Source organism: Phoenix dactylifera, chromosome 1, assembly GCF_009389715.1.
Source record: "Phoenix dactylifera cultivar Barhee BC4 chromosome 1, palm_55x_up_171113_PBpolish2nd_filt_p, whole genome shotgun sequence".
Lineage (NCBI taxonomy): Eukaryota > Viridiplantae > Streptophyta > Magnoliopsida > Arecales > Arecaceae > Phoenix > Phoenix dactylifera.
The window spans coordinates 29,379,088-29,399,077 of NC_052392.1; the positions used below are offsets into that span (position 1 = coordinate 29,379,088).

Consider the following 19,990-nt stretch of genomic DNA (forward strand, 5'->3'; position numbering starts at 1 on the left):
GGCGGCCCAACTCGTGAATATGGGGGAGGGAGTCTCCCGATCGTAACGCTCTCCCTTCCCTATTTTCGGAAAGTTTTCCCCCTCCTCCCGAATCCACCGGGAAGGAGGATCTTAGGGTGATAAAAACCCTAGCAATCGGGCTGAGACCTCCTCCTCTCCCTAGGGCATCAGCCGAGAGGCTTCCACACACACAAAAAAAAAAGAGAGAAAGAGATTGGGTTTCTACCGCGGGGAGGATCGGAGCTTTCGCCGTCGAGTCGGTCGGGGGAGCTCGCCGGAGGCAGGGTGAGCATCTTCTCCTTCTTCTCCTTCATCTTTGGCTATTATTTCCTTGGAAGTGAGGCCGGGAAGCCGCTGGGTTGATGGAGAAGCCGATGCCTTATTCTGCCTTCTCCTCTCTCGTTCCGGCCGGCCGTTGCCGGGCGTGGCACCGCCGGCACCACCACACAGGCCGACGACCAGGGAGCGTCGCCGGCCGTGGGCCGCCTACTGCCGAGCGCCCGAAGAAAGAGAGAGAGAGAGAGAGAGAGAGAGAGAGAGAGCCAACCCTTTCTTCTTTGATATTTTGTTGACAGAAGGAAGAAAGAGAGAGAGAAAGAACAATTCTTTGTTTTTCTTTCTCTCTAATTGCTCTCTTTTATTGCTTTGTTTTTTTTCTCTAGTTTAATATAGGGAAATCATGGACTGATGGTTAATCCTGGGGTGTTAGATACTGGTGGACCCTTAAGAGGATCCATCGGGAGTCTTGGGTTTTTATATGTCTTGGATAATTTTTAATGATAACTTGGTTCTGTAGGAGAACAATCTATTGGACGAGAAGATGCTGAGCAGAGTCCTGCGCATTCCGGTTCGTAGATCGCCGTGAGGGCGGGTGATTAGTTGTTTGAGTTTTTTTATAAAGGGTAAGAATCCTTGTACGCCAATCCTACATGATATAGATATTTTTGCACTATATATGTTTGATATGCTATGATCCAGACAAAGCAAAATAGTTTTATATTAAATTATATTTTGATCGTGTTAGCTTGTGATTGGTATTATGATGGATGCATGTATGTGTATAACCTATACCTGTATAATTGTATTTATGGATGTGGTGGTATGGACTAACCATGTTATATTGATTGCCCTGTCACGGGCCAGAAACGTGACCATGGTTAGTCTAGGCCGAAAATAAAGTGGAAAAGGGAATGGATGTGTGTTTGTGAATTGATTAAATGAACAGGGACTTTGGGCTTATCTCGTTATTATTGATTGCCCCATCACAGGCTGGAAATGTGATATTATCGATTGCCCCGTCACAGGCTGGAAATGTGATACTATTGATTGCCCCGTCACAGGCTGAAAACTGTGACACTATCGATTGCCCCATCACAGGCCGGAAATGTGATACTATCGATTGCTCCGTCACGGGCCGGAAACGTGACCGAGATGTAGCCCAAAGTCGGAAAGATAATTGATCCGGATCGAGTTAACATAGAATGGAAAGAAAAAGCATTGAAAACAGTCATAATGATTTATAAGCTATTATATACTATATCATTCTTGTGTGGCTGGACTTTTTTTTCATTGATGTTGGATGTACATAATTATATTGATTATTTGAGTCTTTTGGAAACTGTTTATGATTTCATGAAATGTGCATCGATTTGTCGTGGTTCTCAAATTCATATTATTATTGTGTTGGTATGGATGTGTAGAGATTCTTACTGGGCTGTAAAGCTCACCCCCTCTTCTTCTTTTCGTTTTCTCTTTTCAGAGTTGCAGGATGCATAAACATGGATGGGTTGGGCGCGGGGCGCGAGTATCAAAGTCATTAGCTAGTTAGTCAGTTTATCTTTCTTTGATGTCGATGTCGATGAACATTTGAAGATCTTGTAATTGAATCAAATTGATTATCTGGACATGTTGAATTTGTCAATTTGAATTAATTAATTAGTTGTGGATTTATTGGATTTTTGTTTATCTTAGGCCTCGCATGATCTTTAGGGCACTGCTCTAGGGCTCATGCGGCCGGTCACGTACCGAACCCGGGTGCTGGGATCGGGGCATGACAGAGTGGTATCAGAGCTTAAGGTTTAGGTTCAGGCGAGTGTGAGTGAGAGAAAAATATCTGATGACTTATTAAAGTACCCTCTAGATACATTTTCTTTACAATCTTAAAATGTTAAAAGTAACTTGTGTAGGTTGATATGGCACGAGGGAGTGGATGTGGGCGTAATAGGAGGCCGACTCACTTTGCTTATGGCTCTGCTGCTTGGACGCCCTCCGAACAACAAGAAGGTGCTCCACCCTCGCCGGCCAGGAGTATGCACCCGCAGGAACACCACGTCAACCCTATTGGTAGTGCTCTGGAAATGGGAACCCCAGAAACTCCAAGGACAGGAACCTCGGGTGAGCCTGGAATTCAGCCTAATGAACCACTGAGTGCTTCTCAGATGATGCAAACAATGATGCAACAACAAGCTACTTCCCGTTCAGACATGATGAGAATGATGGAGATGCAACAACGCTTCATGGAACAACAGCAACAATTTATGCAGCAACAGTTACAACATCAGCAGCAGCAGATGACTCCTCAGTATGTACAGGGGGCTAAAGTCGGCAAGAGCATCATGTTAGTTTGGCAGAATTCAAAAAGTTTGCACCTTCAGCTTCTAAAGGCACTTCTGACCCTTTAGAGGCCGAGACTTGGCTGAATGAAATGGAAAAGGTTTTCAATGCTCTGAGATGCCCTGATGAGGATAGGGTTACTTTTGCTACATTTATGCTGCTGGAAGAAGCGGATATTTGGTGGAATGTGAAAAGAGAAAAGATGGGACAGAATGCTGCATCTTTGACTTGGGAAGGATTTAAGGAGCTTTTCCGTGACAAGTATATTCCCCAAAGCGTGAGACGGTAGAAATTTCGAGAGCTTACCCAGTTAGAGCAGGGGAATATGACAGTCGTAGAGTATGCTGTAAAGTTTGAAGAACTGGCCAGGTATGCCCCATGACAGGTGGAGAATGAAAGAGAACGAGCTGAGAAGTTTGAAAGTGAACTTAGAGCCCGAATCAGACAACAGGTGTCTACCTTCGAGCTTTCTTCCTATAAGGATGTGGTTAACAAAGCTGTGGTAGTTGAAAGGGGCTTAAATGACACTCAAGAAGAGAGGGAAAGAATTTGGAAAAAAAGGAACAGACAAGCTGAGCTACAAAATAAGCATGGCAGAAATACTGAATCCAAGCCCAAGAAACAAACTACTGTGAATGATAAAACTCAGCACAAGGATACTGTAAAATGCTATAGATGTGGCGGCCCCCACTATCGAAGAGACTGTCACTGGTTTAATGGGAATTGTTTTTCATGTGGCCAACAGGGCCATAGGGCAGACACTTGTCCTAATCGCAGAGAGCAACAAACTTGACAGGCATCTCAGCCTATTCAGGGAGCTCCAACCAACCAAGCAACTCAGAATGAACAACAACGAGGAGGACAGCAGAGGCCTAGAACTCAGGGGTGAGTCTATGCTTTTACACAACACGATGCTGACGCCTCTAACACCGTGGTGACAGGTACAATTGAAAACTCATCCATGAATGCCTATATTTTGATTGATCCTGGAGCTACTCATTCTTTTGTATCTGCTGATTTTGTCGGAAGAAATAGTACATTGATTTCTTTGCCACTAGAGACTGAATTGTGTGTCTCCATCCCTAATGGAGATGTAATCTTAGTTAACTCTGTCTGCAAAGATTGTATCTTGAATATTGAAGGCAGAAAAATGAAAGTAGATTTACTAGTCCTAGAGATGAAGGATTTTGACATAATCCTTGGGATGGACTGGTTGGCAGCATATCATGCCACTATTGACTGCTTCGAGAAAATAGTAAAATTTCAAATTTCTGGTCAGCCAGATGGTGCTTTCGAAAAATTGTTCTCCCAAGTGCAGGAGAATCGCACAAGTAGTATAACTCGAAAGTCCGAGGTCGATTCCTCAGGGAACGATCTATGGGTTATTAGCTTAATTTCAGATTAATTGATTCAATAAACTTGTGGATTAAGATGATGGTTCGCAAATAGAAAATAAACCAGTCAATAGAGAATCGAAGTTTGGATAGATTAAGATGGTGTAGGGATCCAGAATCTCCTTTAATAATATCAAGTTCATGCGATAAATTCTATAATTCTTTTGTTTTCTTTTAAAAATTATAAGCAAATAAAATTTAATTATTGAGTATGTTCTTGATAACATGAATTCTCTTTTTAAGCATTCAACGTGCCTTAGAACGTCTACGATGAATCAAATAATTGAGGAAAACGTGTATCAATAAGCATAAATCATAAAAGAATTTTTAACATATAAGAATCATAACATAATCAAAAGATAGATCGTATAAAAAAAAGGATTAGAATTTACATCATGAACTTGGTACACCAAAGGATCTTCCTTCACCCATCACCAAGGACTTTAGCTCATCATCTTCCTCTCTCTTTCTCACTTTTTTTTTAATAACAGAAACAGGGCATCCCCTGTTTCTCTCTACACTTTTTTTTTCTTTCCACTGCAGCAGCCCGGCTCCACTCTTCCTCCCCCCCCCTTCCGTTTCTTCACCCGAATGAATGCTATATAGATGGCGTTTGATCCCTTCTGAGCGCACGCGGTGGAGATGGGCGGATGGAGGGGGATCTCGAACGTTGATCGCGGGCGGATCCGGCGCTGATCGATGGCTCACTTCACGGGATGCTGGGAACTTGTGAGACGAACAGGATGATCCGGGAAGAAGTTGGGCGGTGGATCCGGAAGCAAGGGAGCTGATCACGGCCGCTGGGTGGTCGCCGAGATGCTCATGAATGGCTGGAACGGAGGAAGAAGCGGCCGCTGATCTCGGTTTGCTGGATGGTTGCAGGCGGGATCAGCGGGATGGGCGTGGGAGAAGAGCGGGATGCTGGGGGCTTCACGGGTGGCTCGCAGGAGGATAGGCTGCACACGGTCGCTGTGAAGGAGGAGGGCGCTGAAGGATGAGGAGCTGAGCTGGGATTGGCTTGGACCATGGACGAGGCGGTGATCGCATGGACGGCTGCTGGAGCATGGGAGCGAAGGCTGGCTTGATTCGCGGAGAGGATTGGGCGCGGAAGGATGAGGAGCTGAGCTGGGATTGGCTTGGACCGTGGACGAGGCGGTGAGACGCGTGGGAGGACGAGGACCGGACACCATGGATGAAGCGGACGCTGGGACTGGGAGGTTGAGAACGCGGTCAAGACGGGAAGGGAGCTGATCACCGGTGCGGATGGAATCAGGATGCTAGGATTGGGTGCGGGAGATCAGATCACAGATCCTGGCTCACGGACGACTGGAAGCTTGGGTTGCATTGCGGAATTTGGGGAGTAGCTTGGGTGCACGGAAAAAGAGTCATAGACTCTGTTCTGCAGTTGGGAGGATGCATCCTTTTTAGATGAATTTATATAAAATAATATTAAAAATTATAATAAGTGTTAAGGATAAAATATTAATCATGCAAATGTTAACATCTATTATTTATCATTATTTTGCTAGCATTAGGCTAAGTTAATTGGTACTTAGATCGCACTTTTGTGCTCTCATCACCAGAGTTTACTTTTAGTGGCAACAGAGTGTTACCTCCGCCAAAAGTAATCTCAGCCATACAGGCCAAGCGACTCCTTCGAAAAAGTGATGAAGGATTCTTAGCCATGGTAGTGGGCACCCAGCTGGAAGAACTCAAACTAGAAGACATTCCTATTGTGAGGAAATTTCCAGATGTCTTTCCAGAGGATTTGCCAGGATTACCTCCTGATAGAGAGGTTGAATTCTCCATTGATTTGATTCCTGGCACTGGACCGATTTCTAAGGCCCCATACCGAATGGCTCCAGCTGAATTAAAAGTGCTAAAGGAATAACTACAGGAGCTGTTGGACAAGGGTTTCGTCAGGCCTAGTATTTCTCCTTGGGGTGCTCCTGTACTATTTGTGAAAAAGAAAGATGGCACTTTTCGGCTTTGCATAGATTATCGAGAAATAAATGGAGTAACGGTGCGGAACAAATACCCTTTACCGAGAATTGATGATTTGTTCGACTAGCTGCAAGGGGCACAAATCTTCTCAAAACTTGATCTACGCTCTGGATATCACCAGTTGAGAATAAAGGCTGAAGACATACCGAAGACAGCATTCAGAACTAGATATGGACACTATGAGTTTTTGGTTATGCCCTTCGGGTTAACAAATGCACCAGCAGCCTTTATGGATCTTATGAATCGGGTGTTCAAACCCTACCTGGATCAATTTGTGGTAGTATTTATTGATGACATTCTAATCTATTCAAAAAATCCACAAGAGCATGAGGAGCATTTGAGGATAGTATTACAAACTCTTAGAGAAAACAAGCTTTATGGCAAGTTGCAGAAATGTGAGTTCTGGTTAAACAGTATCACCTTTCTCGGGCACGTGATCTCCAAGGATGGCATCTCTGTTGACCCAAAGAAAGTGGAGGCAGTAGTTGATTGGAGTAGACCTACTAATGTGTCCGAGGTGCGCAGCTTTTTGGAAATGGCGGGATACTATCGGAGATTCGTTGAGGGATTCTCTCGTATTGCCATGCCTCTATCTCGTCTAACCCAAAAGCAAGTAAAATTTGAATGGATCTAGGAGGAGCGTGGGATGGCCACTTATCACTAATAGAGTTTGCTTACAATAATAGCTATCAAGCAAGTATATAAATGGCTCCTTTTGAGGCGTTGTATAGCCGGAAGTGCCGATCTCCTATTTGTTGGGATGATGTGGGCGAGAGGAAATTGTTGGGCCCAGAGATAGTACAACAAACTGTTGATAAGGTGCAAGTGATCAGGGGAACGACTCCGTACAGCTCAAAGTCGCCAGAAGAGTAATGCTGATAATAGAAGGAGAGAATTGGAATTTCAAATTGGAGATCATGTTTTCTTGAGAGTGTCACCCACAAAAGGTATGATGAGATTTGGGGTTTGTAGCAAATTAAGCCCTAGATATGTGGGTCCGTTTGAGATTTTGGACAAGGTTGGGGAGGTGGCGTATCGACTGGCTTTACCACCGACTTTATCCAGCACAATGTTTTTCATGTGTCAATGTTGAAGAAATATGTTCCAGATCCGAGTCATGTGGTAGCATGAGAACCATTACATCTTCAGAAAGATTTAACCTATGAGGAGTTTCCGGTACGAATTGTGGACAGAAAGGATCAAGTACTACAACATCGAACCATTCCTTTTGTGAAGGTATAATGGAATAATCATACGGAGAGAGAGGCTACTTGGGAGCTCGAAGAAGAGATGAAAATCAAGTATCCGCAGCTTTTTAAAACCCCAGGTATGAAATTTTTTTTAGGGGGGGAGAATGTAGAGACCTACGTTTGAGTTGGGCCGGCCTTTGAGCAAGGGCGGCCCAACTCGTGAAAATGGGGGAGGGAGTCTCCCGATCGTAACGCTCTCCCTCCCCTGTTTTCGGAAAGCTTTCCCCCTCCTCCCGAATCCACCGAGAAGGAGGATCTTAGGGTGATAAAAACCCTAGCAATCGGGCCGAGACCTCCTCCTCTCCCTAGGGCATCAGTCGAGAGGCTTCCACACAAAAAAAAGAGAGAAAGAGATTGGGTTTCTACCTTGCCGTGGGGAGGATCGGAGCTTTTGCCGTCGAGCCGGTCGGGAGGAGCTCGCCGGAGGTAGGGTGAGCATCTTCTCCTTCTTCTCCTTCGTCTTTGGCTATTATTTCCTTGGGAATGAGGCCGGGAAGCCGCCGGGATGATGGAGAAGCCGATGCCTTGTTCGGCCTTCTCCTCTCTCGTTCCGGCCGACCGTCGCCGGGCGTGGCACCGCCGGCACCACCACACAGGCCGACGACCAAGGAGCGTCGCCGGCCGTGGGCCGCCTACTGCCGAGTGCCCTTTCCCCCTTTCCGTCAGGAAGGAAGGAAGAAAGAGATAGAGAGAGAGAGCCAACCCTCTCTTCTTTGATATTTTGTTGACGGGAGGAAGAAAGAGAGAGAGAGAAAGAACAATTCTTTGTTTTTCTCCCTCTCTAATTGCTCTCTTTTATTGCTTTGTTTTTTTTTCTCTAGTTTAATATAGGGAAATCATGGACTGATGGTTAATCCTGGAGTGTTAGATACTGGTGGACCCTTAAGAGGATCCATTGGGAGTCTTGGGTTTTTATATATCTTGGATAATTTTTAATGATAACTTGGTTCTGTAGGAGAACAATCTATTGGACGAGAGGACGCTGAGCAGAGTCCTACGCATTCCGGTTCGTAGATCGCCGTGAGGGCGGGTGATTAGTTGTTTGAGTTTTTTTATAAAGGGTAAGAATTCTTGTACGCCAATCCTACATGATATAGATATTTTTGCACTATATATGTTTGATATGCTATGATCCAGACAAAGCATAATAGTTTTATATTAAATTATATTTTGATCGTGTTAGCTTGTGATTGGTATTATGATGGATGCATGTATGTGTATAACCTATACCTGCATAATTGGATTTATGGATGTGGTGGTATGGACTAACCATGTTATATTGATTGCCCTGTCACGGGCCGAAACGTGACCATGGTTAGTCTAGGCCGGAAATAAAGTGGAAAAGGGAATGGATGTGTGTTTGTGAATTGATTAAATGAACAGGGACTTTGGGCTTATCTCGTTATTATTGATTGCCCCATCACAGGCTGAAAATGTGATATTATCGATTGCCCCATCATAGGCTGGAAATATGATACTATTGATTGCCCCGTCACAGGCTGGAAATGTGACACTATCGATTGCCCCATCACAGGCCGAAAATGTGATACTATTGATTGCCCCGTCACAGGCTGAAAACTGTGATACTATCGATTGCCCCGTCACGGGCCGAAAACATGACCGGGATGTAGCCCAAAGTCGGAAAGATAATTGATCCGGATCGAGTTAACATAGAATGGAAAGAAAAGGTATTGAAAACAGTCATAATGATTTATAAGCTATTATATACTATATCATTCTTGTGTGGCTGGACTTTCATTGATGTTGGATGTACATAATTATATTGATTATTTGAGTCTTTTGGAAACTGTTTATGATTTCATGAAATGTACATCGATTTGTTATGGTTCTCAAATTCATATTATTATTGTGTTGGTATGGATGTGTAGGGATTCTTACTGGGCTGTAAGGTCACCTCCTCTTCTTCTTTTCGTTTTCTCTTTTCAGAATTGCAGGATACATAAACATGGATAGGTTGGGCGTGGGGCGCGAGTATCAAAGTCATTAGCTAGTTAGTCAGTTTATCTTTCTTTGATGTCGATGTTGATGAACATTTGAAGATCTTGTAATTGAATCAAATTGATTATCTGGACATGTTGAATTTGTCAATTTGAATTAATTAATTAGTTGTGGATTTATTAGATTTTTGTTTATCTTAGGCCTTGCATGATCTTTAGGGCACTGCTCTAGGGCTCATGCGGCCGGTCACGTACCGGACCCGGGTGCTGGGATCGGGGCGTGACAAATCTTTTGAAGATACTTTTAGTCATTAGAGTTTTAGTCAGTCTAGTTAGAATATTTTATTTGGTTTATGTTAGTAGTTAGTAATTGTTGACTTTTGTCACATTGGAGATGTTGTAAGAATTATTTGAATAAGATGTTGTCTAAATAAATTTTCAAAAATGATCATTGCTTTGATATGATTTGTAGCCTTGCATGCCTGTGTGGTTCGCCATACAGGTATGTAGCATCTTTCGTGCTCTGGGTTCGGGGCGCAACAGTATCTCTCATATGAGATGAATAGTCATACCATATAGTTGATCAACTTCTACTATTTGTTAATGATGGAATTATTTTATATCGGATTGAAATGATATTTATATTTCATAATTTTCAATGTTGTTGAAGTTCAATCTGTAGGTCTAGGGTCATGTTCTAGGGTTATGTGGCCATGTAACATAGCCAATCCAAATGGGCGGATTTGGGAGCTGACATATCAAAAGGCAATAAAAAATAAAGGAAGAAAAAATAAAAACATTTTGAGTCATTTAACTTATGAAGGAAAAAATCTAGTGAAAATATGGCACTAAAAGCCTTCATTTGCCTCTTTTATGATGTGTTTTTATTACATATTCATCTATATTATGTGGGTCGAAAGTAACTCTTTCCTTTGTCTTGTATACTGAAATGAGTTAGATTTATAAAATATAGATTATACACCTTATTTTATCTTGTCAGCCTTAGCATGTGGCCATAGAGAATTCGCTAAAACAAACTCTCCGCCCCCTCCCCCCTTTTTAAGTTGTGATAATGCATTTGGATATGTGAATTAATATGAAGGCTGTCAATATATTGAAGACAGATTTCCATTCAACTGATTAATTAGCATCCCTTTAAATCTTGTCCACAGGGCAGTGGTGGGCCTGTCTTGATGACAGAAAGCTGGTCCTATTGGATATGAAAATATATATAAATTTCTTCAACTTGGCTGTTCATTGTCAATATACCATACACCTTTTCCGCTACATATATATTGTTTACATCTCATCCTAACCAATTTGTATAGCTGATCTAGGTGTATACCACATAAATAAACTAGATAGTTTGGATGATTTGAATAGGTTGTCATATGACATCTAATAGGCCAAATGGAGCTCAGGTAAGGTAGACCGGATGATTACAAGAAGAATAAAGGTTCAAGGCAAACGATGCTAGGACATTAGGTTTGAAGTCAATCCATCCTTGTAATGATTGATAACTAGATCTTATTACTTTCAAACCATGCATTTCCCCATCTCCAGACTTACTACTTTTCTTTCATATTTCTTTTCATAGCTTTTATGATCATCTTTTAATTAAGTCACAAAAATAAACGGCAGTAGAGGTGGCAGCTCAATTTCAAGTGGCGTCAGCCCTTGCTTCACCCGATTTGCACCCAATTTGGGCCAAGTTTCCACATTCTGTCAAGGCCTTCTGCCACAGCATCGGGAGGCAGAAGCTTAAAAAAAAAAGTCCTGTTTGGAAGAATAAACTCCAGCAGAGTAAACAGCTTGTGAGAGACCAGAATTGGAAGATTGAGATAAAGAAGACCCCAAGAGGCTTGAAAATTTCTTGAATAGGTAGGACATGGCTGCGGTTGCATAGACTAAAGCAAACACTGAGTTAATGCATTCAACACTCAGCAATCAGGTGAAGTTGGAATTCCAAGAGCAATGAGCATAAGTAATGCTAGAAGATGAAACACCCTTAATGAAAGTACCCGATTGGAATGAAGGAGCTGCATTACCCGCCTATCCATTATACCGTGCATCTTAAAGACCAAGTATAAATTACAACCATGACAAAAGTCTTACAAACAAATGGTTTGGACCTTGGCAAACCCAAGCTTATCCAATTTTCTTAAAGAACCGCCGAGAGAAAACAGAACAATTATATATTAGATCGACAAGTTAAGATATGGATAATAACCAATTAAATCTTATGTCAAGCACCACACTTCACTCTACCATTTCTGATAGTGATGAATTTCGTTGCTACTCAGATAATTCGAACTATTCCATCCCTTATCATTATTCTGTTAGAATCCTGCATTCTCTGCAAAAAAAAAAGAAAAAGAAAGAAAAAAGGTAATGAGGAAACTGGGGAACAACCAAAGCTACTTTGGAATCAAGCCACAACATTCGTTATAACGAATAAGACTAGAAGATATTTCTTCATAAAACAGAACATGATTGCATTTGAAGCAGGATATACCCAAGCCAGTAGTACAACACTCTGTTGAAGTACGTACCTCCAAGATAGATGTTATCTGGCGTCTTGTGTAGGGTGCAGCTGCTTCCCGGTTAACTACCTCCTCAACTTCAGCAATAGAGATTTGATCCAAGTGATTCGCAAGCACATGCTGACCCAGGATGGACTCAAACGATTCTATCCTGCATGTAATAAAAACGAAGGCTTAATTTTGCTCATAAGAAGGTACATGTCTGAAAAGATCCTAACGAGAGGTGGGATAGGGAACCTTTCTGGAGAAATGTCATCACTTGCTGAAGCATGGTCTACATCTACATCCATAGGGTCCATTCTTGTGCTGATTACAAACAGAGAAAAAAAAGGAATGAGTTTCACTTCTAAAATACCGGCCAGAAGAGAGTAGAGGTAACTTTTTAGTCTTTCAGTAATGGAGTCCTTAACAGACATTTATGAATGTCAGTTCTCCAAAATATAAGAAATCTTAACATGGTCCCTTCGATGAGGCCATCTTAAGGGTTAGATTAGAATAGACCAAAACTGAAGACTCTATTTCCTGTTATATATTCTTTATGGTGGGCCTTTTCCTTGTAAAAACACAAATTTTTGCCTTGCAAAGTTGATGGGAGATTCCCTGCTATTATAAATCTTCTAAGACAAGTTGCAACACAGCAGAATTTTAAATCACAGAGACATACTGGATGAGCAATGAGAATTATTAAGAAAAAACCTAGAGGTTTATTAATCATTGAAGTATTCAATAATAAAACAAGGATTTAGTCGCTTCATTTTTACATTAGTTTACATTGACCACTCTTGACTAGTATAGCTGATTAGATGAAAAGTCAAGATTAACATGTCCTTTTTTGTAAGTCACTCTAGCGAGCTGCAGAATAAAGGAACATACTAGTGTTATTTGTGAAAAGAAAGGCATGTCACCATGTTGATTAACCAGAACCTCAAAGATCAAGGTTTTCAGACATCTAATCTAGTGGATGTTAAGAAATGAATTAAAAGCATGTATTGGAAAAGAAAAGAATGATGGTTTAGTTCCATGAGCTCACCTTCCACCATCAACATTGCCATCATTATTGACAGCATCATGATCAGCTTTCTGTTTCATCTCCAATTCTCTTTGTTCACGTTCTTCCATGTCAGTCAACTCTTTGTGATATATAGCAAAATTAAGAACTTGCAGAGCAGCTTCAACATCACACTTCAAAACCTACATTAAGAGAGTAAATTGATTCCTCTACCATAAGTTGTTTGGAAAGGTGAAAAGTAATAATAACTACTTCAAAACCAAAAAGGTGCATTGCTAAAATATGGCTGAGGTGATTTAACTGTACAAGAAACGAATGGCGGGGAGCAAAAGAAGCACCAAAAAATTAGCTACTCAAATAACATAATTTCAGAGTATTAGATTCTACTTGATTAATTAAAATAACTGGTTGAGACAAACACCTCATTCCTCAACTTCAGTTTGGCATGAGCAGTTGAAAGACGAATTATGGTCTCTAAGGTTCTTGCAGTGATTGGTAGTGTACCACCTCCAGCCTGTAAATAAAATATAATATGAGATACAGTTTGGAAAACATATAAATACTATATTCAACAACAAAAGTTAACCACATCATCTATTTTTTGCATATCCAACCTTTGAATTTGCACTTGCATCCCTAAGTTCCGCATATGAAGTTGCAATATGGTCAGATGCCTGAGCATAGACAACAAAAGAATGCAACACTGGACATTAGAAATCAAACAAATTCTAAATATTCATTATTGTGAACAGCAAGATGAACTCCAATAGGAAATATTTAAATGAGATTTGAATAGAAAACAAATTGCCAACTGCACAGACAGTAGGCAGCCATCACAACAGGAATGCACAACAAAAAATTACAGTGACAGTCAATTTGACTTAAAGTTGACATCCCCTGTCCCCTTCCATCAGACTACCATTTACCTGAGGGAAATGGTAATACTTGTTTGCTTGGAATATTTCCAAATGAAAGATGTTACTTGTATTGCATTGCAGGCGAAGTTTATGGAACTTAAAACATGAACATAAAGAGTTACCCTTTTTCTCAGAGAAAGAGAGAGAGAGAGAGAGAGAGAACACAAAGAGGGCACTTTACCTCTTCTGTGAGTTTTGGCTGAATCCTATTCTTAGCATAATGGATGTACTTCTTAAGAAACTTGATTGTGAGTTTCTCATGTTTTGATTTCTTCCCTCTTTTCCTTTCTTGCCCATGAAGCACACGATCATATTTGACAAAGATAGATGCATTAACATCACCATCATCTTCTTCAGTATATCTTGTTTTATCAAGGGTTCCCATGCCTGTAACACATTTGAGCTCTTTAAGGTGGACAAGTAGTGGTAGTGGAACATAATACACACACACACACACACACACACACACACACACATCCAAGATAATCTGAAGTACAGCTATACCTCCATCATTTGCACAATATCTGTGGATGCGAGAGACATGCTCTGAAATCTGACGGTCGATTTCAGGATCCATTTGATCAAGGACGATGAAAAGCAAATCGAAACGAGAAAGTAAGGAATCTGGAAGTCCAATATTCTTTGTTGGAGTCAATGAGCGATCATACTGTTGTTCGTCCACAACAAATTGGAATCAGATAAAAAAAATAAGAAACAATTTTCTCAAAATAAGAACAAAAGAAAGCAAATACTAAGTTTGAACTATCAGATAGCTCTGGAAGATGTAACTGAACAAGAACTTACAGTCCCATATATAGGGTTTGCAGCAGCTACTACACTACATCTAGCATTTAGTGATGCATGGATTCCTGCCTTGGCAATTGTTACTGTCTGTTGCTCCATAACTTCATGTATGGAAACACGGTCTTGATCATTCATCTTGTCAAACTCATCAATGCAAACAACACCTCGATCAGCAAGAACCATAGCACCAGCTTCAAGTCTTCGTTCCCCTGGCACATGAACCTAGTGAGAATTCTAGAAACACACGGAAAAGAAATTTTCTTGCACTTTTTCAACATGTACCAGTCTCCTGATCAGAAGTAACAGCAGCTGTCAACCCCACACCAGAGGAACCCCGACCAGTGGTTGAGATAGCCAATGGGGCAATATTCATAACAGCTCTCAAAAGTTGGGATTTGGCAACCGATGGATCACCAACCATCATCATGTTTATATCCCTGTAAAGAAGAAGAAAGAAATTAGACTTAAACATTGGGGCATATGAGAATGAGTGAATGATAATAGACAAAGAACCAAACTATTGAAATCAAAGAAAGTAGTTAGCTAGATCATGATAAATTAAAAGAAATTCGTACCCTCTCAAATGGGTTCCGTTCTTTAGGTTCTTTTCCACCCCACCAAGCATCAGCAAGATAACCGCTTTTTTAATCCACAGATGGCCATATATGGATGGTGCAAGTGAATTCCCAAGTAAATCGAATGTATCATTTCTCTTAGCTATTTCTTTCATTCTCTTTAGGTCTTCTAGAGAATATATTGGAGCATTTGCCTCTTTGTTGAGAAGAGAAATGTTGTTGGCTATAAGAATGGTCCTATAATGAATATTAAATTTATTCTTCGTGAGAGAACGAACTCAGCTATAACAGTATATGCTTTGTTAATATATATGTAGGAAAATATAAGAAGGCAAGCTGAGACAAAGCATATATAATAATTTAGCCCACCTAAATACCCCGTTCAAGCTACCCTTGCTTTTACCAGGCAGAGCCTTATATACCCCAACAATTGCAACACGATCACCAGGCTTGCAAGAATCAACTAGGTCATCTTCTATGATGACATCAACAGTTCTTGGTAGTTGACCAGGAGCAGAATTTTCAGGTACCTCCTGCATTGATAGCGTTTGATGGTCCTTGTATTCACACAGTCCATACTCAGTGACCAGCAAGTTTCCATTTTCATCCTGAGCAAGAATGTTAATTTAAAGAATACATTAGGGCAACAATTATTGGAAGAAAAAAATCATTACTCCACGGGTCCAAATAATAAGTATTTACCCTTGTTGGATACACAGAACCTGTAGGCAAGCCCACAGTGGATGTAATGTCCCTATATTCACGAGTAGTGAACTGCCCTGTTATAGGGCAAAAGTGAACGCTTTTAACGACCTTTGGCCTTACAAGAGAGCCTTCAAAGTAAAACAAATAGGTGGTCAGATATATGAACATAATGTTGGTCTTTCTAGGGCTACGTACAAGACTATGATCTAAGCGTTCAAAAGAATGAAAAAAGTGTAGAGATGCCCTTAAAATAGTACTAAGATGAAACATCAAGCAAACATGAGCATACAACAAGAACTCTGTTATGAGTGACCAAATAGTAGGTTACCAAGCCCAACAAAATAGAATAAGTCCGAAGACAATTTCATACATGTAACTTGTAAGCTACCATACAAAGAATTTAGTGATTAAATTTCTTTTTCTAATGCTTAATTGGTCAATATAAATGGCACAGGCTACACAAGAGCATACATCAACATGCAAGCATGCACATACATGAACTAATTTATTCTAAGGCATTCTCGCAGCAAATGAAGAAAGCCTCCTTTTCCTATTTTTTTGAAAATAGAGTTGCTTATAACTGGTTGTGACCCTATGGTCTCAAAATGAATCCTTCATCTGGATTTTAAACTAGCATGAATTAATTTATTCCGGGGCAGCCTCACAGCAAATGGAGTAAGTCTCCGTGGTTTTTATTTTTCGGAGAACACAATAAGAATGCCACCATTTGGGTTCAAACCTAGATACTTTCCCAGCAAGATGGGGGTATCAACCAGGTGACGTAAGTCTACTGGGCTAATTGAGGAGTAATATAAAATTTGATTATATCTTCAAAATAGTTGACAAATGCTTCATAGACATAATGATGATAAAATGAAACACTTAAGATGTTATAATATAACTGCATGGGCATTTGTCATCTGATGATTAACGCACCTAACTTGTAAGAGACAGCTTTCAAGTAAAAGAATAAAACACAAGGCATAACCAGTGTAAGGCAAGTAGGATATGGTGCAGCAGAAAATTTTAATATTGCATCCATCCTTGGTTTTACTAAAAGCAAATCTGTTTTTTGAAGAACTCAAGCACCTTCATGATCGCAACTAATAAACTAACCATCAGATGTTTTTATATCTAAGGCCATAAATTACTTAATGGGTAAGTTACATTGATGGACTTTATATGTTGTCTCCCCAAAGCAAAGTGTCAAAAGCATATACAGCAAATAGGGATGGTCCCACTTTCAATTCTGAAATGTGTGAAGCTCTTTTCAATGACTCTACTCTTCATTTCTATGCACTTATAAAGAATTCGTAGTTGCATACTCTCAAAACTAGATTGAACTGTCAAAAAATATTGAGGAAAAATGTCCATAAATAAATAAAAACCAGCTAAGATCTCGCTAAGCAAAAGAGAAGCAAAGATGGAAGCTTCTTTTCCATGAGATCCTGCCTCAATAATGTGGTATGGTGATCAGAGCAGTGGTTATATAATGGTCCTCAATCTTCATAGAGCAACGAATTTCATAGTACTACCCCAGATTAAATAAAATTTTAGGATATTCCTAAGCCTAGAAGCATAGTAAGGGATAACATGCAATCACATTTGTTAATAACAAGTCATAAATAATGATGAAAACATTGGCTTTGTATTGCATCACAACGTACAAAGTTGATGCCTCAATCTCTCATGCTATAAGATTAACTAGTTTTGGGATTATACAGATATGCAAGGTTTTTAAGAGCTCAAATATACACTTTGAGGGAGAAAACGAGTCACCATCTTTTTCAGATTGAGGATATCCAGAATTTGCTCCAAAAGGATTCTCTTTAGCCTACATTGAAGACTGCAACATCTACCTCATGGTGACACCAGATTCCCAGTTATCATCATTTGTCATCTATTAGAAAATTTTTAGAATAGACACTAAATAAATAACTTAACACATAACAGGTGTAAATGTCATCTGATTATAGGTTAGAGGCCATCCAAAAATCCAATAACTTAATTAATAAAAGCAATCCATTTTGCATACTATCAAGGCATTTGATTTTGAAAAGGCATGGAACTACAGATAGCGTTTAAGGATTGGGATTGGAAATAAGTACATTTCGTGACAATGCCTTCGACGCAGACCATGGAACCAATGAAGGAGGACATGAGATCCCTAGGAGTGACTTTGTGGAACCCAAAAGGCCCGCTGAAGCCAACAAGCACACGTTCCCCTTCCTTCAGGTACTTCGGATCCACATTTCGAGTGACCTCCGTCAGGGCATCAGAGATCGGCTGCATGTACTCCCCAGGGTTGCGAATCAGCCTGAATACAAATCAAACACCGTAAAAAAAATTCCAATTTACCCGTTAAATTGGTACCATCGCAGGGTTTCCACAAGATCCAATGAACCAGAGTGCAAAAAAGATTTTAAAAAATAGATTTTTTGTGCAAAAGGGAATCAAACATAGATATACTACGGTAAAATGGCATCGATTGAAAGGACTGGAGGAAACAAGCAAAGCAATTTTAGAGAAAGATTTAAACAGAGATCTAATAGGGTAGGGAAGGGAAGATTTTGACCTTCGGGCGAAGTCGAGGCTGAAGTTGCGAAGGTCATCGATGCCGACAATGAGGCGGCGGCGCTTGTTCTGGATCATGTCCCTTATAGTTTTCATGTAGAACCCCTTACCCACCTGAATATTTTACGAAATTTGCATAAAAATTACAGAAAGAAGTCATCTTTAGGGTAGATCCAAACAAGAAAACGAGAAGGAAACCTACGTCCTGATCCAAGAAATCCAAGAAGGCTCGCTTGTGAGCGGCCATGGCTTCCTCGTTGACGTCCATCTCTTCCAATCGCGAGAGATGCTGGTGTTGGGGGGGGGGTGTTGGGGGGGTGATGCTGGTGGGGGATTCGTCTCTTGCCGCCGGAACTAGGTTTTCTGGGTTTATGTCTACCCTTCCGTTTTGGCGGGAAATGGAAGGCGACGCGAGTGATTTTGGCGGGAAAGCACCTGGGAACACCGATGGCGTGGTCCGCAAATTTCGACCATCGATGATCGTGTGGATCGCGGGGCTGATATTGGAAGATCCTGGCCGTCCAAGGATGGATTCACATGAATCCCAATACACCAGCGTCATGTATCATTACTTGGGGCGACCGTATTCCATTTTGTGGTCGAGAGCGTGGAATTGGGGCTTGGTTCAAAAAAAAAAAAGGGCAATGCTGTTTGAATTTGTTAGTGTTATATAAGTATTCAAGATATTGGTATATAGCTGGCGTAGGATAAAAGTTTTTACAAATTTTTATATATTTTTTATTAAATTCTATAATTTTTGCTAGAGTCTAAATCTAGCCAAATTCAATCACAAATGTTATAAGTTCAATTATAAATGCCATAATCAGCTCATGATCAGTTTAAATAAGCCCGTGCAACAGTATCTCTTTCTCGCCAGAACCACTCTGATACCATTTATTTTAATCTAAAGCTTCAATAAAAAAGAATAGCCATAAGTTATTTTTTTTTAGATTTTTTTGACTATAGGTAAGTATCTAACATCCATAGATGTGGGACTAAATACATAGTTGCATGGATCCTCACAAGTTCATGCTAAGTATAGACCAGTTTATCTTGTGCATTGAGGTGCAATGTATTCTAAAATGGTAAAGGTTATAATTATTTATTTTAAATCTATAAAATCCTATCAAACCATCAACTAATGGAGACGGTTTGGGAAGGGCTAGTATTGATGATTCAAAAATCAAACTCATTTAGACAACGTGGTAAAGAATGATTCAAAATTATTACTCCTGTTGAAAAACAAATAAGGTTTTGACCTTGTCAAACCCTTGCATCCACATGTCTTTGGATCTTAAAAACGTGGTGTCATGGTTGGTTATAACAGACCATAAACTTCTTTTGGATTTTTTGAAAGACTTCTGAAGTGAAACATTCCCATCTTCGCTCTTTTAAAGGCTCTATAAAAAGAGATCCTTTATACCAGTTTAATAATGACATATGAATTAATAGTGATTCAAAGATAGAGAGTTAAAGAGAGAGATAATGTGGCATTGTGAGACAATCCTCTTCATTGAGGGATCATCTCTAGGGTAACCATTCTCGACCCCAGGATTTGAAGAGTGAAATCAACAAGAAGACTCTAGTAGCCTTTTAACCAACGTGGAAAGGACATCTAGATCGTGATTATGTGATGATCGTAAA

General features: G+C 40.4%; 2 protein-coding genes across 2 annotated transcripts; one reads left to right on the top strand and one right to left on the bottom strand.

Annotated features, from left to right (window-relative positions):
- Positions 1 to 2,704: 2,704 nt before the first annotated feature.
- Positions 2,705 to 3,406, top strand: LOC120111699. The gene is made up of 3 exons (XM_039129554.1): positions 2,705 to 2,890; positions 2,999 to 3,274; positions 3,359 to 3,406. Exons 1-3 carry the CDS (start codon positions 2,705 to 2,707, stop codon positions 3,404 to 3,406), a joined length of 510 nt encoding a protein of 169 aa, XP_038985482.1.
- Positions 3,407 to 11,244: 7,838 nt separating this feature from the next.
- Positions 11,245 to 18,682, bottom strand: LOC103722413 (DNA replication licensing factor MCM3). The gene is made up of 16 exons (XM_008812964.4): positions 18,549 to 18,682; positions 18,348 to 18,460; positions 17,881 to 18,089; positions 15,770 to 15,900; positions 15,437 to 15,675; positions 15,068 to 15,304; positions 14,775 to 14,929; positions 14,493 to 14,701; positions 14,193 to 14,355; positions 13,870 to 14,075; positions 13,386 to 13,445; positions 13,193 to 13,285; positions 12,793 to 12,953; positions 12,000 to 12,068; positions 11,772 to 11,913; positions 11,245 to 11,575 (listed from the first exon to the last, which is right to left on the bottom strand). Exons 1-16 carry the CDS (start codon positions 18,612 to 18,614, stop codon positions 11,519 to 11,521), a joined length of 2,310 nt encoding a protein of 769 aa, XP_008811186.1. The 5' UTR covers positions 18,615 to 18,682; the 3' UTR covers positions 11,245 to 11,518.
- Positions 18,683 to 19,990: the final 1,308 nt, after the last annotated feature.